Genomic DNA, 17,021 nt, shown 5'->3' on the forward strand with positions numbered 1-17,021 from the left:
CGAGCAGCCCTATTCACGCTCACAAAGGTTCGAGGAGCTCGACGCGAGGCGAGCAAGCGGAATGGAAGGAAGCGAGGTGGCATCGGGCTCACCGGAGAAACGACCGTCTCCTTCGCGAATGGTAAATCGTAACTCTTACCGCTTCCGAACCCTCCTATCCGCACTCTATCTTAATACGTGCCCAGAATTAGGGTTGCCGTTCGCGGTTCCGTAAAATTCGCGATATTCGAAATTGGAGCACGTCGGAGAACGGCCATCGTTCCGGGAGGGAAGCGTCGTTCGGAAGTTTCGAACGTGGTAGCTGAACGCGACTACCGGTTGGGGGTGGGTTTCCGTGGGGGGGTCAAGACTTGAGTCGAGTGTACGCATACGAGAATGCATTTGCGAGAGAATATTTGGAATCTAGTTTAGCTTGTTCGTGTACGTAGAAGATCTGCTCGATGATCGGTTCATAGATTCGTACGCAATCGAGCGGAGGAACATTTAAAAAACTTGATAGGTCGTTCATCGCCAGTTGTCTGAATTAAGGGAACGTAAAATGGGGCAGTAAAAAAAGAAAAACCCACTCACCACCTCGGCAACGTTGCCGGAACCGTCCCTCATGCCATCTCTGTCCGTGCGTCCCCCTGAAAACGAGCAAAAAACGAGCATAAGAACGGAATCGTTATATAAGTCGATCGGTGATTCGCGTTGTAAAATTTCAAGCGGAGAAAGAGAGACGGATAGAGACTCGACGAGCGTGTTTCATTTCTACTCGCATTCGCAAGGATTCAGGCCAATCGTTACACACGAGTGGACAACGAACGCAATGCATAGACGGAAGTGCCGAGAGTGCGCTAACTGGAATCACGGAGTCGATCAACCGCTCTCGAGCGAGTATCGTTCACTTTTTCCACCGATTTTTCGATGGATCTGAATCGACGATCATTCGCGGGCCCCTCGGCTGATAACATCCACTCGCGTCCGTAAATATCATCCCTCCCTTCGCCCCGTCATCCTTACCGATCATTTTAATGAACGTAACCGAAGCGAGAAATTGTTCTCGATTAAACGTTAACGACCGTCTGATATATTTTTTCCCCCGATGAATTATTCAGAGACGCCTTCGTCGTCTATAGAGTAAAAGTTTCGCGAACGGCGAGCGTTGCGCAATCGACGTCCGCGGTAGCACGTGTGAATGGATCTCGTCGCGCGAGAGCAACGAGCTTTTAACGAGAACGGGATCCTTCCTCTTCCTTTCTCGTTCTTTTTTGCATATTCCATACGCGATGCGCGCCGCTACCCACGGTATTCCATCGAACACCTCGATGCAGGTAATCGAGTCGCGATAATGAGACGTACAATTAACGCGAGAAGGGAAGTGCAACGACCACCGCGGGCGGGCGTTAAGACACGGGTGGCGACCGGTAAATTTCTCCATTTTCAGCCGATCGACGAGGAATCGGACGACACTCGAGGCGCAAAGATTTCATTAGCGGCAAACTTTTCGTGGAACTCGATCCGTAGGGCCACGGGTCGGACCCGGAACTTTTCGTTCTCGAATGAAATTTAGCCTAACGCAATTAGCCCCGAGGGAACCGTGGGGCACGCGCAATGGCGTAAGCGAGGGCATTACCGTCGAGACTTAAACTTTGCTCGGTTGCATCGGTCGATCTTTCTCGTGATCCCGCCGCGAATGGCCTAATCGCGGCCGGCTAGTCGCTAATAACACGTTCTTTGCCAGCGAATCGACCGATTCGAATAGCAATAGCTGCCTGAGGCTACCACGTATCCCGCAGAGTTCAACGACCCGTGCCACGGATGTCGTTCAAGGTCTCGAAGGTGTGCAGCAATTCGTGTCACACGAAAATGACGATGAAAGGTACGCGATCTGGGTGAAACCGCGTTACGCGTTTTATTAGCGAGAGTTTATGTAATCACGCGAACAGTCATCGCACTGTTCGCAAAGGAATGCGAGAAGAACCAGAGGATCGAATACAGGATGATGGTTCTACGCACACTATACCATCGTGGGCTCGAAAGACGAATTTTTCAACGAGAAAGAAATTAACAGAGCTTCTTCCACGCGTTCCTTTCGATTCGCTCGTCGCGTTTCTTTGGTGGCTGAAACGAATCGTTGTAATTTCGCGGGGTACCACCGTCCTCGCCGGGCTAACGTTCTTGCGGTATCTCGGACGGAAAAGTGTTATTACCGCCGCCGAAACGTGCGCGCCGAAGTTTGTCAGGCGAACTGGCACGACAGTTAAATAAATGTTACCAGCCGCGGTAGCGCCGCGAAATTAGTAGCTTCTACATAATTCCCCGCGCGAAACGCGAGCAATTACGAGCGAATAGAACCGTGGCGCCTGCCGCAAGAAATTGGCCTGGGCCTGGCGGGCAAGAAATTTCCACGGGCGAACGTTACGTTCCTCGTGTAGAAATCGATGCTCACCGTTGTCATTCGGCGTAGCATCGCGACGGTTTACCGCGCAATTTTCATCTCCGCCTCCGCTCGATTCCGCCCGACTACTTTTCTTTCGACGGTTCTCGGAACAGTCGACATTCTTGGACGACGTAAACGTGACATTGTCGGTACACACAATGGGGAAAACTGATACCGCGATACAATGTACACTGTCGAGACACGCATGGCGACTCGAAAATATTGGCTCCCGCGGTTCTCGAGGATCGATCGATATCGATGAACGTCAGAAGGAACAACGTTCGCTTCTCGTGACGGAACGCCGGCGAAGTTACGGAAACCCGATCGAGTACAATGCTCATTGTCGACTGAGTCCTGGACGTCCTCGAACGATGCACGCGTCCATCGGGCTACCGCGCGGTGGTCATTGAAAAACGAGGAACAAAGCGCGCGAAATCTGATCGAGCCTATCGATAGCCTCGAATCGATCCTGTATTCGTATTCCGTTAAAACGGCGCTCTCACCAGGAAGGATCTGAGAAGCGAAATTTTGCCGAACCTCTCGAGGACGGAAGGCACGCGGGACCGAAAGAGGTAGAAAGAGACGAGGCAAAGAAGATAAAAAGGAGGGACGACGGAGCGCATGCGCGCGTCCCACGAGAGCCAAGATCGAGTATTTTAAAAACACGCGAGAGGCGACGAGTGGGATCTCAAGGTTAGGCGGAGCGAGACACTCGAGGTTAAACGGCGAACGGAACCAACGTTTCTTCCGTCGCCGAGATGAGAATCCAAAGAATGGCGTAAAAAATGCACCTCTATCGGCACTACCATCTCTCGACCTACTTCCGTCACCTAATACTCTTAATGACCCGCGGGGGGTCCAAGCGATTATTACTCCCCTTCCGTCGAGTTCGCGAACTACCAACTTTCGAAACGAACCGCCGGCTTAAAATAGAATATTCCTGGGGAATGCGAAAGAGTTTCATTCTTTTTCTCTCTGTTTCAACAAGAATCCAAGAGTACAGGATGAATTTTGTCGTACTTCACATTTTGGAGCGCACTCGAAGTAACAACAGAAGCGTTCCACTGTGCCACCGGTATCGCTACGGCCGAATAAACGAGGCTTATCGAATAAACTCGATAAACGATCCCAAAAACAAACGATAAGAGACGAAAAACAGATCGGAGTATTGGCTGACGAAAATCGATGTTGATTCAACCTTGTCGCACAGGACCACTGATCGATACGGAGACCGATAACCAAGGGTAATCACAAACGTGGTACTCGCCTTTTTTATAAACCGGCAAAATTTTGGCAATTCTCGAGTCGCCCGTGTAATCCAGTTCTCGAGGATCGCTCGCGACTTCTCTTCGAACGATGTCCTCTTGGCTCGATATTTTGTCCCGTTTGCACTTAATCGCGGTGTCGCAGTTTATCGCTCGCCCACTCCCACCTTCTCTTCTCTTTGCCTTTCTTCTTCTTTCGCACGATCCTAACTTCACCAGCACAACTACGATACACACTATGACACTCGAGACACTCCACCGGCACGAACGGAGAACTGTAGGCGCACCTCCGAACAGAGATGAAGAGAATCACCGTGGCTGCGATCCTCCCGTTTACTTTCCCTCCTTTCTTCGACTCGGCTCGCAGAGGATCGAGAAACTATTCTCGAAATTCGTGACGTTATCTTTGGCAAGGAATCTACGCGCCACACGCATATGTCACTCGAGGAATGAGGGGAGGGGGCGGGTTTCGCTCGAAAAAGGAACTGCACGCGGGTTCGCAGCTTTCCTTCGTTCTTTTCCTCTTCTCCCTTCTTCCACTCCTGTTTCCTTCGCCCTCTTCCCGTTCCTTCTCTTCTTCTCGTTCTCGTGTTGTGTATTCTACCTGTCAGCGATGATAGCCGCTGCGTTGCAGCGTTGCCGGCTCGGGACTGCTTTCCGCCGTGTTTGAATTTTCCGCTATCTCCTCGAACGTGCCGCGAAGAATTCCGAGCGCAACGAGAGAGCCGATACCGTAGCCCCCCCCGCGTCGTTCCTTTTCACCAGGGATCTCATACGTGCCCTCGCGAGATCTCTGTTCCCTGGCCCGGCGCTGCTGGTGGGAAAAAGCGGCCCGGAGAACCCGTGGACGGTTGATCACGAGAAGGTAGCCGTCGTATCGCAAGCAACCGGAGAAACTCGCAGCCGGGTGCCGCTCCGTATCGACATTATTTCGACATGGATCCTCGGTATCGATTTACTCGCGGTTTCGCGACATAGCCGCCTGCCGGATCTCTCCGGTTATAACGGACAGAAGCAGGACGACTTTTTAAAAATGCCACGCACCAACCAATCACGAACACGAGCGCATGGAACGCAGACGGTGGGTACAAGAAGATAGAAGAAGAGAGAAAGAAGTGGAGCCGCTACATACACGCGCGCGCGCTCGCCTGCTCGCTTGTACACACTACGTACAGGTATATGCACAGACACCGGCGATACGAGGAGGAGAGGAGGGAAAGGGGTTCTCTCGCGCGCGCGCACACGGACGAGCGGCGACGCGATCTTCTGGGTGTCGTGTCGCGATCCTTCCCTGCTGCTTTCTCGCGATCACACCCGCGACCGATCGAGGATCGACACGACCTTCCGCGAACCACTGACCGATTATTATCAACACCGTTCCCCGTCGCGGTTATACGCCGGCCAAATGGTTAGTACTGGTCGCAACTTTTCGTGGAATGTCCGGCGTGAGTTGCGTGGCCAACCGTCCGTGCGGCTAAGGTAAGTTGAACTGAGCAGCAGCGCGCCTACGGTAAACGAGATTAAAGCTCCGTACCGGCAGAACCGCGATATCGGCCAATCAGCGTGCCGTTTTGCGTTACTCGACCAATCACCGTACTCTCTCACCTGGCGAACGGTTAGCCCAGGTGCAGCCGCTAAGGCGCCATTGCCTGGCGTTGGCACGTTACCTGCTCGATTCCTGGAGGGGAGTCCTCGACAAAAGACAGAAGTGGGGAGAACGCGATAGAGAAAGATTGACTTTCGAACCGTCGTATGACAGAGAAAGAAGACAAGAAGGGGAAAGACAAGAGAGAGGAAGAGAGAGAGAGAGAGAGAGAAAGGCGAATTACGGTAAGCCTACGGTCATAAGCATAATTTCGAATGTTCGTTTTCACGAATTTTCACGATCGACTTTCGCGATTACACCTTCGCTTCAAAGTGGAGCGAGAGCTGTACGATTCTCGTTTACTCAACGGCATTATTTAGAGAAGAGAATAATCTTCCGACGTCCCGCATCGTTTCTCAATCACAACGGCGCGCGTAGCAGCGTCTGCACCAAGCCTCCGGAGACACGTTACGCGAGGAGTTTCGCCGGTGATATAGCCAGACCGTGGTGGGGGAGATGGCTGTTATCTAAATTACTCTATTTTCTCGGGGGACGCTTGTGATGGATTTTTTTCGATCGTCTGGAACGTAGGTACCAAATCAAGGTGGGTGTTCCGGCTGTTTCACAGACACGGCCTCTTTTTTCCTCCGCGTTCCTCCTCTTTTTCTCTTCCTTCCATCCCCTCCTTGCTCCTATCATTCTGTTTCTCTCCCTTGTTCTCCGTGACGCGCCTCCTTTCTCCACCGATGCCGGGTAAATAAGTGTCCGATCCGGAGCACCTTCGTGCATCGAACACGAGTCATATTTAATTTCGAGATACGCATCTTTCCATTAGGACAACGACACGCTCGACGCGTAGACCATTCCTGGGGTCCGGGTAGCGATTCAACTAGAAACGAAACAACCAGAGTAAAACGATTGAAACGATCGATAGGGGGATACATACAAAATTAACCAGCGTGCCTCCAATGATATCTCGAACGAGACGCATTCGTAACAAACGGATTAGAATTTCATCCGGATTTTTAGGGGTTCGAGTGATTTTGGAAACACGTCGGCGTTTCGGGATTACAAAAATAGCTTGCTCGTTTTATTGTCATACCTACCGCCCATCGTACTCCGCATGCACCGAGCGTACCGCACCGTTGCCGTCGCACGGGTGCACCGTAAATATTTATTCGTCACGCTTAGGTTAAGCCAGGAACAATCTACTTTTACAGCCGGGAATGGTCATTAATGCACGCCCTAGGGACGAAGAGGGGAGCGGGGGATTAACGGTAAAAGTAAAAGCCGGCAATCGGCGGGCGAATTATAAAAGGAAAAGGAAGCGGAAGGTCTGTTACCTGGCCAGCGTGATTTTCACGCGGAAGATGGTTAGGTTTTTATGCGAATTCCAGGGAACGAGCGCGGGTCGTTCGTGGGAGATAAAACACTGTGGAAATCGGGCCTGGTAAAAGGGCGAGGGTTAGGGTGAGATGCGGTAACGTTTATACAGGGCGAGGAAAGATAAAGTGCTGGCGGATATAACAGGTGGGAGCAATATGGTGGCGTCACTGAATGGAGGGCGTGCTCTCACTCGCGTTCCCCGGCCCCGTAGTATTTGTTCATTCACTCGTTCCTATTTTATTGTAGCGCAGTTTCGTTCACGGCCAACCTCCGTCACCACGTGGATTAGGGACACTGAAGATTTGTGAGAACGGGAGATACTCGATATCCGTCTGCGTTGGCCTGCGCTGGCTTTCCCTTTTCGTTCCTCCGTATCACCTTCGGGGCAGGCCTGCCTCTCGTATATAGAGTTTCGTACGCGATATCGCGATATACGTTTCAGAGACGTACATCTACGCGCTTGCCGAATTAGAGCGTGTAATCAAATATTCGTAGTAGCTCGTACGTAGGGTTTCCGCTTACTCCGATCCGCGACGTCCCCGTTTCCTTTAATCTTGTATCGGGCCTGGCAGTCGTTGCACTCTGGGAACAAGGGGACACGTGTGTAATTATGCAATGCCGTGTCTCGGTTACCTACTTGTTGCGATGCCTTAAAAGAATCGCGAACAACTCGATAACAAGTCATCCTTGACACGAATTCTACATTCTTTTATTTCAATTCCGAACGCGTTAGCCGCCAACGAAGAAAAGCGTCGTTAATCGTCCGGAAACAGTTAGATCGTCGTCGATTTGCAAAATACGTACCCGATACCAGGGTCTTGCCTACCGAGCTAATGCGCCTTCTAAGAAGCTCGTTTGCCTTTTACGATCGTTCCGAATTCTCGCGCCTCCCTCTGGCCTCCGTTATGCAGCTCCTTCGTATCTTCTCGAAAACGCGAGCGTCGATGCGAGAGAATATCCGCGGCGTCGACGGGGCGTCAACCATTGTTTCCAATGACCCGTTACATTATGTTCGTTTCACACCTACTGGGCCGCTGAATAACGCAGCGGTGGGTTTTCCACGGGGTTTCTCGAAATTGAAAATTGGGTTCGTTTATCGCGAGCCACGAGCGAGCAACGTTCCCCTCGGCTGGCTGATAACTGGGCTGGCAAGGGTGTCGGTTCGCCGGTCGATTTCTCGGTAGTAAAAACCGCGAAGCCATACGCGTACAGGGTGTCCTATATAACTGCAAACGGCGAAGCGTCTCGTTCGGTACTGAAAATATAAAAAGGAATATTCTTACAATTCTGCTGTCCGCGGATGGCGCAATAAAAGATATTTTAAGGTTTAGTTAACTTACCTGAACGGAACCCTATATTTTTTTTATTCCTAATATTCTCAATAGCGTGCTATGCAAACGGTAAGTCATTTCGTTTTATGGAAGCCTGTAAATTTCGGTACTAGGCAATTCGAATTGTCAGGTACGGTCAAACGGGGTTCAGCTAACCCAAACTCCGTTTATATTCCAGCGTAATAAAGATAATTTATTATTATTACGTTTACCTCCGTTACGAACAATTTTTGCTCCAACATTTTCAAGCTGAAAAGGTCGCCGCTGAATTGCAACTTTAGACGCCTCTGGCCGTCGAATTAATCGGCTTTTCGAAAGTTCCCAAGCGCCGCGGAGTTTTGTCGATCGCGCGGAGCAATGACGCGGCGGAACGCAATTTCCCGCGATCCGTCAAGAGCGTCACGTTCTGCCAAATTAGCCGCGATTCGCGCGCGCAACGGTACACACCGTGATGGGTATTCTATCGACGCCGGTTTCCTGAAAACCGGCGCCAACAGGCGGCCACGTCATTCTCGATGGAAGTAATTAAAGATTCGGGGCGCCGTTTATTATTGCCTAACTCGGAACGCAGCAACGTCGGACAGGGCGAAGGAGATGGCGGCGGAGGGAGGTAAAGGAGGCGAGGTTGGAAAACGAGTTAGGTGGAGGGGCCAGAGGGGAAGAGGATCGGTCGTGGTATTCATCGCGACTGCTATTCTACGAGCTGGTTTGCATAAAATGCATTGTAATCCCTGCGCACAATGCAGAAAGCTCAAGTTTTACCTGCCGGTGTAATTAATGCTGACTGGACTGGGGGAGGACCTGACTCGCGCCAGAACTCGATGATAACTCGCGGAATGGAACCTCTCGCGTCTCCACGGAAAGGCGCGCTCGCTTCCTTCCGCGCTTCCTCGCGTCCACTTCGTACCTCGCAGGATCCTCTGCGAAAAGATCGCGCTCGATATTCCTTTGTCAGCTACGTGGTACGCCCCAGTCTGTAAGAATTTGAATTTAAACAGGTCAGATTTGAATGTTTGAATTTAAATATCCAACGCAACGCGGCGGTACTTTGATGGTTATAGCCGCTCGAAACATTTTACCGACGAACCTTGAACGCGTTGGACTCTCTGGCGGTTGTTCTACGGAATAAATTTCAATCGGAAGGCGAAACATCGTTCAGCCGCGGTTCGACCCGATCACGGAGCGGGCACGTGTCCAGTGCGCAACGACCGCTCGCGCTCGTGCCGAATGATCTTTGAACAATGCGTACCCGATGGTGGGCGCGGCTTAAATAATAGCGTAACACGTAGGCACGCAAGAATGAACGACACGTAATTATTACAGGAATCGCGGGTAACCCGATACCGTTCCCTTAAGACTATTGGCGCCGAGTGTACGCCTACTACATTTATCCCCCTTGCCCCGGCCATTTCCGTTCGCCCTGGTAAACATTGATTAGAACCTGGACTATCCACCGGGAACAGGTCGGTCAGAGTCAACGACACCGATCGAACGAGATATCGACGCTTTCAAAATCGTCCCCCGTATCTAACCGTAGCCCCCGGGTGAACCGCCCTGGTTCCCTCGCGTTTCTCATGCCAGGCCCATCGAACTCGAATCGACTACGGTCCTTCCTCGACTACCGGTTCCACCTATCTACCGATTCTCTACCGCTTTATCTTTATCACTCCTGGTCCCACGTCCTTACAAACGTGTCGTTTCACTCAACAATTACCTAGCACGCGTTCCACGGTTAATCGGATTAGCCAGTTTAGAGAAATCAGTCGCGTTCATGATTCCTCCGCAACGTCCAGCTGCGATTCGTTAAGTGGTTTAAATAGATACGCATTCGCGTTGTGAGACCAATTTTTATCTCGTTCACTGAATAAAATAAGAGCAATTAGAAATTGTCTAGAGTGGAGAAAGTGAATTTCATACGAGTTACGTTTCCAAAAGGATCGATTTAATTCAGCTACGCCAATTCGCCACGGTTGGTTATTTCCGCGGATAACAATCGAAGCTTTTCCCCGACCGCATAGTTGCATCGAGTTTCCAAAGTTGCATACCGAATACTTTCGCCGGTGATCACGTTCTCTCCGTTCGAACGCGGTGGTACGCGCGTTTAGAAAACGAGATCGCGATATTGTAACAGGAAGATCGCGATGTTTTCCATGCGCTAGCGATGCATCGCGAAACTTTCGCCGTCCTCGGCTCGGCACGCGAACTCCCGGGTACCTCGATCCGCATTATCCGTTCGGACAGGTACCGTTTGTTCGCTTGTTTGCAAAACGCTTTTCATTAGCGTTCAACGGACGATATTCTGGTTGTTTCGAGACAAAGCGCCGGGATGTAATGCATATCGTATTCGAGAACGCTCGGCTCGTTTTCAACGGTTGGACATCTGCTAACACAATCGGCGGTGGTTGCGCGAAAATCAACCCCCTCGAACAACGATAACGCGTTAAAAGCTGAACTCGAAAGTTTAGCCGGGCGAAATCCACCGCGGAATGGCCACGTGTGTTAAAGCATTCCCATTGTGCTGGAGCCACAGGTAGAGAAGGCCACAATTTAAAGCGTTCCTCTGCCATTGTCCAAAGCGGTATAATTCGCTTCCGCGGAACGTCCGTGATAAAAGCAAGCGCACCCTTTCTTTCAACCGGTACTACTCCGTTATACGACTTCCAGATGTCTCCGTAACGATACTGCCGTAGGTTCGCGAACACGTTGGCAAAGTTGACGTGAAACGAACGACAGGGAAAGAGAGAAAAAACGGTGCTTTTTCCTTGGGAATACTCTGCTTATCGCGTAACAGGGGGTGGTTATTGCGCGACACAATTAAAACACGAACGGCTTCCCACGTGAAACGACGTACTTTTTTCTCTGCAAGGGACGATGCATCTTGTTCGAACAAATAACCGAGCGGAAAGGCAACGGGGGTTGGCGAAGTTTAACCTCGGCTACGGGAAAGTTTAAATTCGCCTCCATGGTATATAAATACGGTTCGGCGACGAGAAACCGATATAAACGGGCATAACCGTGAACACTGGTTGCTGCCAAAACTTTGTCCATTACTTTCTCGATCCCGAGTTTCTCCTGGACTCGATTATCGCGCGATATCAATCTCATATATCGCGTCCGGTGCCTCGACCCAAAAGCCACGGTCGAACCTCCCTTATCGTGTCGACGGATCGATTGATTCAACAAAACTAAAAAAAAAAAAAAGGGGGAGAAAAATATTGAAACTCACGTTCGAACGTTATCAAAAGTGATATCGAAAATCGTTAAATATCCAATAGGCAAAAAGCTGCGAGAAAACGATGTACACACTCGCGCGATAGCCTGGCCTGCAACGGACGCAAGGGTTTCTTCCGGCGATCGTTAATCTCACTCAAGCCGGGACAATGACAAATAGAGATGGTCCATGAGGGACACTATATAAGTGCGTTTAGATGAGATCAGGGGGACCTGTCCTCCTTTTACTTGCCACGATCTAAACGTTCCACTATATTGTTCCATCCGCGCGATTTTCAAGTAAACGCCTTAAGAAACAGCAGATTTGATCGCAGCTAACTCGCGATACGTACCAGCTACGTGTATACAACGATCTCGCGGTCCATCGTCTCACAGAAGGACCAACGAGCGGACATAATTCCCCATTATTATTCGAGTCCAGACAGGCGAGAAAGTACCATCCAAACTTTGCGTGTCCCTTCGCTCTCGACCGCAATTCAAATCCCATCGCAGCAGAGCGGAATACGTTTAATCGATTTACCAGGCGACATCGGTTTCGTCGACATTACCAGACCGAATTCACGCGGTTTTATTATTCGCTGGTCTCTCTATGCAAGCCAGCGATCCAAGGGCCGATTGTTCACCCCGCGGTATTGCACCCTGGTCGCGTTTCCCGCCGTCTTGTTCGTTCCTTCGAGATCCATCGATCGGAATTGCATCCACGGAATCGCTGGCCTCTATGGCCGGGCATTAACGCGTGGATAAAAGGCCGCGAACGAAGTCGAGCATCGATTTTCACCCCCTAACTGCGTGACAATGGCGAAACGATAAGAGGGATGAATAACCATCGCGAGCATCTACGAGCGAGCACGAGCGTATTTCAATGCTAATCCTCGCGCAATTTTCTCGATTATTTTTAACGACGATTCGAACGGATTCCCCAGATCGGGGTAAAAATCTCCGTCGAAAGTGGAGCGACGATTACGTAGCTGCGATTCCAGCAAATTTCCATTCGTTCGCTGATATCGATGATCCTCGCACGACTACCGATCGATCGACCGATTTTTCACGTCCGATATCACGTTCGACTTCGAAAGGAAACTTCGTTGCGATGCGTAATTCGAACGGGAAACGATAGAGTCGGCGCTTCGATGAAAAGAGTGCCTCTCTCTCTCTGTCGAGGCTAGACGCGTCTTCTGATCCCACGTCGATATCGGTTCAATCGGCCAACCTTATCGCGACTCGGATAAAAAAAAAAGAGGAAAAAGGGAGAGACAGGAAAAATATCTGGTACACACTCCCGTTCGGATAAATTCAGCCAGATAAACTTGATCATTTCACCCTTTGAATTCGCGAGAGCTTCTCTTGCGATTCAATTCCCATCCACGTAAGATCACCTGTTTACTGATATCCTTGGGGTTGCCGCGTTAACAATAGGCTACAAATTACAGAGGGAATACGTAGGATGCAAACAGCTGCGTCCTATTTCCCTGGGACGAGGATCACGCGCGTCTCAAACGAATCAATCCGTCTCCATTGCAGCTGCACCGGCGGGATGCACCGACCGAGGACTAGGTGTAACGAACGATCGCGTTGCTACGTGGAAGTCGTTTAACCTGTAACGAGACGCCTATAAAGGGGTACTTTGATTCGGTGAAGAGAGAGGTCTCCTATCGAGAGACAACGCGTTTCCATGCGAGATTTCTCGGGGCTAGTTTCACGGCTCGACGCTGGGGCCGACTTCGAGAACCCTGTTGCTGAACGTGTCGCGCAAATTTCATTCCTTCGAGCCAATTTCAAAGAAACAAAAAATTTCCCTTCGTTCGAGAAATTTAATAAACCTGTTCCACCTTCTACGTGGATCGCGTAATTCGTTCGCGAGACGACTGGGTTGGTCCTTCGGAGCGTAATGAATTGCTGCTTCCTCGAAAAACCAAGTTCAGAGCGAGTCGCGTTTGGCAAAGAAGAACGACTTTTCGAATCGTCACTGTCGACGCTGTGCGTCTATTGAGTCTTCTTCAAAGCTCGATAAACATTTCGCAAAGAAATTTCTCGAACCTCCTGGAGCACGGGAAGGTTTTCCACGGAAAGGTACACTCTAACCTTTTACGAAGCCGAAATTCAGTTGACCCGATGCCACCCTCTTTCCGGAGATAAATAGAGAGCGCGCGTACACGTTTGCTTCCACACCCCTTTCCACGCAAAAGTGTCTCCGTAGACGCGAATTTATTTCCTCGAGCTCGTTTCTTTCCCCGCTAACTTCGTATTATTGCACAGCCATCGGTTCGCTCTTGCCTTCTCCTTATTTCTCCCTTGCCGCCCGCTATACGGTCCTCCACTTTGCTGCGCTCTGCCCGTCCATTTAACGCGAGTCGACCGCTCGATACTTCGAAAACAGTCTTTCGAGACCTCTACTTTCGTAATTACGAAACGGGACAAATTTCATTTGGAGAGCGATCAAACGAGTGGCGTTGCTAATGTTCACTGGAAAAAGGCGCGCCACCCCTTTAACGCGCGCCATGCGAGAAAGGCAACCGGCGGAACGTTTTAAGGGAGGCGAACAAAGTTCGCTACTTCAGAAAACGTTCAAACGATATGAATGTTCGAGTCGCAGATAATGCAGAGACTGTGACAGCCGTGGAATTCCAACGAAACTCCATGGAGAACGACGAGGATCCGTTTCTTAGTATTTCCGCAGGAACGAGCCGGAATGCACAGGTCGTATCGGCCATTCCTCGCCTATCAATCGCAGACTGCACACCGGTGGCCACGTGTGCAACACGGTTACGACTCGCGAGTGGGTCGTCCGTAGAAAACAATGAAACACTCGTGTCTTCTTAAATCGTAGTAGACCCGTCGCGTTCTGCCCTCCCCGCTTAAGTGGGAACCAAGTGGCCCGGAAACGGCGCGGTTCGCGCTGACACGAAAACAGACCCTAGGCCAAGAATCCACTCCCCGTCCTCTTGGTAACTCGGGAAACGTTCGTTACCGTGCCACGAGGAAGCAAATTGCGGACGTCGCCGTCGCGGTGTACATACGCGAGTGGAACCTTATAATTACGTCGACTTAATTGGGTACCAGGAGGAACGGGGCGATTCCACGGCGAAGGGGGATGGTATAAAAATTCATGGGACAGTCCGGTGGGTTTCATGAATGTTTGATCAGGGGTGAAAGTTTACGAGTCGAGGCGAGGCCGTCTAAGACGTTCCAGGACGGTTTCGTGGGACGATCCTCGCGGTGCGGAATCAAAGCGTTCTGGCGCGCGTCGAATTTAATTGCGGGTAGCAGCCGATTATCCGGGAAGCCCTGCAACTCGGCCGTTAATTGGATTCGACAAGGGGCCCGGCAAATTGAATTAGCGGACGATTCTCGGTTATTTACCTGTGCGTCGGACAATTCCCCGTCAGACGCGTCAAAGGCGGTTTCAACTTCAGCCACCTGGACTAGCCCCCATGCATCGCGACAATAGTAATCCCACGTTTCATACGTTCCATGGCCGTGAAGCAGAACGTCGAACACTCGACGGATGTTTTCCTTTACTTCTTTCGCTTCCAGGCCACGGTAGATATATCTCGCGACAGCAACGTCTGAGGTAATACGCGAAACAATCGACGAGCAGGTTCGATTGTACGGTCCCCAAAAAATTTCCACGAGATTTTAATGGGACTCGCAATTAGCGATACGCATCGTGTCTCGCGGCGTGTGTGCGACGCGCGAGAAAGAATCGTTCTCAAGAATGTCCCGGTTACAAAAGAAAACGACCTTTGGTGGCAGAATGGTCGGAAACGTCCTGGGACCCTTCCCAGGATGATGTGTAATTAAAGAAAGGCAACGCGAATCGCGCAACACCCGGAGATTCATCTTCCCAAAGCGACGGGAACGAATGATAACCAACACGGACGTTCTCGTCGCCGTTACCGAGGTGGATCGACGAACGTGTCGCGAACCGCTGCAAAATCGTCTGCTGCTAGACTTCCTCTTAGAGATTTCCTCCAGAAAACGAGAGATCGCGAGACGCGTCTCTCTCGCGATTTATTATTCCGAAAGTCGATCTCGGTCGACGCAAAGAACTCGTATCTGAAAGACGTTAAATAGGTCTCCGGTTCACCTGGGGCGATGAAACATTCATCTGGTTCAGGGAAAACGTACAGATAAGGTTCGCGCGATAAGGTTACGCCAGGCGGTCTCTGTTGGTCCCTGTTTTAAATGTCACGATCCTCTGTACAGGTATAAACTCGCGGCAACGGCTCTTATTACCTCGCGTTACGCCTCTGTTATCGTGAACCGTGTCGCGCTGGGGGTGAACTCAACTATTCCACCAGCCCATTTTTCCCTACCGCGCCCCTGCTTCCTTCTCACCCCCGGAATTTAACACTTTCACGTTTCTCCGAATAGTTTCCCCTCGCTGGTCCACCTTTTTCTCTTGGTCATGCACGGTACGCGGAACGGTATGCGCGAACCTTTTCCACGGTGCGACGTGAAAAATTCGAGCGTAACACGCGAGCGAGTCAACCGTGCTCGTTTCCGCGCGCGGAACAAAAACATTAAGGAATCGGTGCACTCGTTACGCGAGTACTCGATTTGCTCGCTGTGCGCTAGCCAGCGTGCGAAGGGTGGCGATTAAAAATTGTCCCCTTTTTCTTTCTATTTTCCCAGCTGGACGAAAATGTTTGCGCGACCCGTGAAAATGCGCGACGTAGCCCGGCTACCAGGAACGGAAACGGTTTTTCCGACCGTACCTCCGGCGTTCCTGTTTCAATTTAACTAACAATGGGGACGCCAAAAGAGGAAGAAAAGGAGAATCGAAGAGGAGACAGCGAGCTGCCGTTTGTATAGGTCAGTTACACAATAAGACCGCGGGGCTAGTTAAAATTAGTCGAGCGACTATTTAAAAAAAGTAAACCGAGCGCAACGGAGGCCGTTGTCCGACCTGTTGTGTACCAGGGGATCCTTTTTTTTCCCCCCTCGGCCCTCGTCGACGAAATTCTCTCTGCTCGTAGCACGGATCGGCGTTTCACCGCGCCACCCCCAGGGCTCGACCACCGGCCGCGTGGTTTCCGGCTAGCTTGATAATCGAGACAAGCCTGCGTGTCGCGTATAAAAATCGATATTAATTAAAATGCAATTTATTAGAGCAGTCGCGATGCGGGACGGGGGGACGTTGTACGCAATTATTTAAATTAGTGGTCCCAGTTATTTTTCGAATCAATATTCCCCGTCGTGCAGCTGGCGCGCGCGGCTCGTTGATTCCGCGAACGACCGATGCGTTTACGTGTATGCACGGGGCAAACATTCGATGCTATTCGTTTTTTTATCAGCCGAACGTTATGTCGTTTATGGAGTTTACGGAGATTGTTCAATCATTTCGTTAACGTGCGCTTTTGCATGCGCCACGGAACGAAGGTAAACGCGTACGGTATACGTTCGCGATCAAAGCGGATAAAATTATAGAGCAGCTTAATTATAGCTGGTACCCGCTGTAATTACTTAATTCCTTTGGCGTTGCTATTGTTGTATTCATACAACGGGGGACATTTTAATGAAACATAATACCGCGAGAATTAAATGAATCTAGCCCAAACGTGGAACAAATGTTATTGTTCTGCTAATGGAAGTTTAACAAACAGTGAACGTGGAATTAACCAGGCTTGTTTTACTTGGAAGTTGTAGAGGACACACGACTTATAGGTGTCAGCACTATGCGAATGAATTTCGTTCGTTCCCACTGTAGGAAATGTCCTCAGCGTGCGATCAACAGTCGATACGAAGACTTTGTTTATGAATGAGTAAACAGCTGTGTTGCTCTCCATTTGGGCACTGTG

General features: G+C 50.5%; 1 protein-coding gene across 1 annotated transcript in view; it reads right to left on the minus strand.

The window, feature by feature from the left end:
• The window catches only part of LOC143424893 (uncharacterized), a 100,948-nt gene extending 93,035 nt beyond the window's left edge, over positions 1–7,913 (minus strand). Inside the window, exons 1-2 of the mRNA XM_076897254.1 lie at positions 7,686–7,913; positions 571–626 (exon numbers count right to left, since the gene is read on the minus strand). Coding sequence (XP_076753369.1) covers positions 571–626; positions 7,686–7,860 — 231 coding nt within the window. The 5' untranslated portion in view covers positions 7,861–7,913. The remainder of the gene's footprint in view (positions 1–570; positions 627–7,685) is intronic.
• Positions 7,914–17,021: the final 9,108 nt, after the last annotated feature.

Source organism: Xylocopa sonorina, chromosome 6 (assembly GCF_050948175.1).
Source record: "Xylocopa sonorina isolate GNS202 chromosome 6, iyXylSono1_principal, whole genome shotgun sequence".
NCBI lineage: Eukaryota > Metazoa > Arthropoda > Insecta > Hymenoptera > Apidae > Xylocopa > Xylocopa sonorina.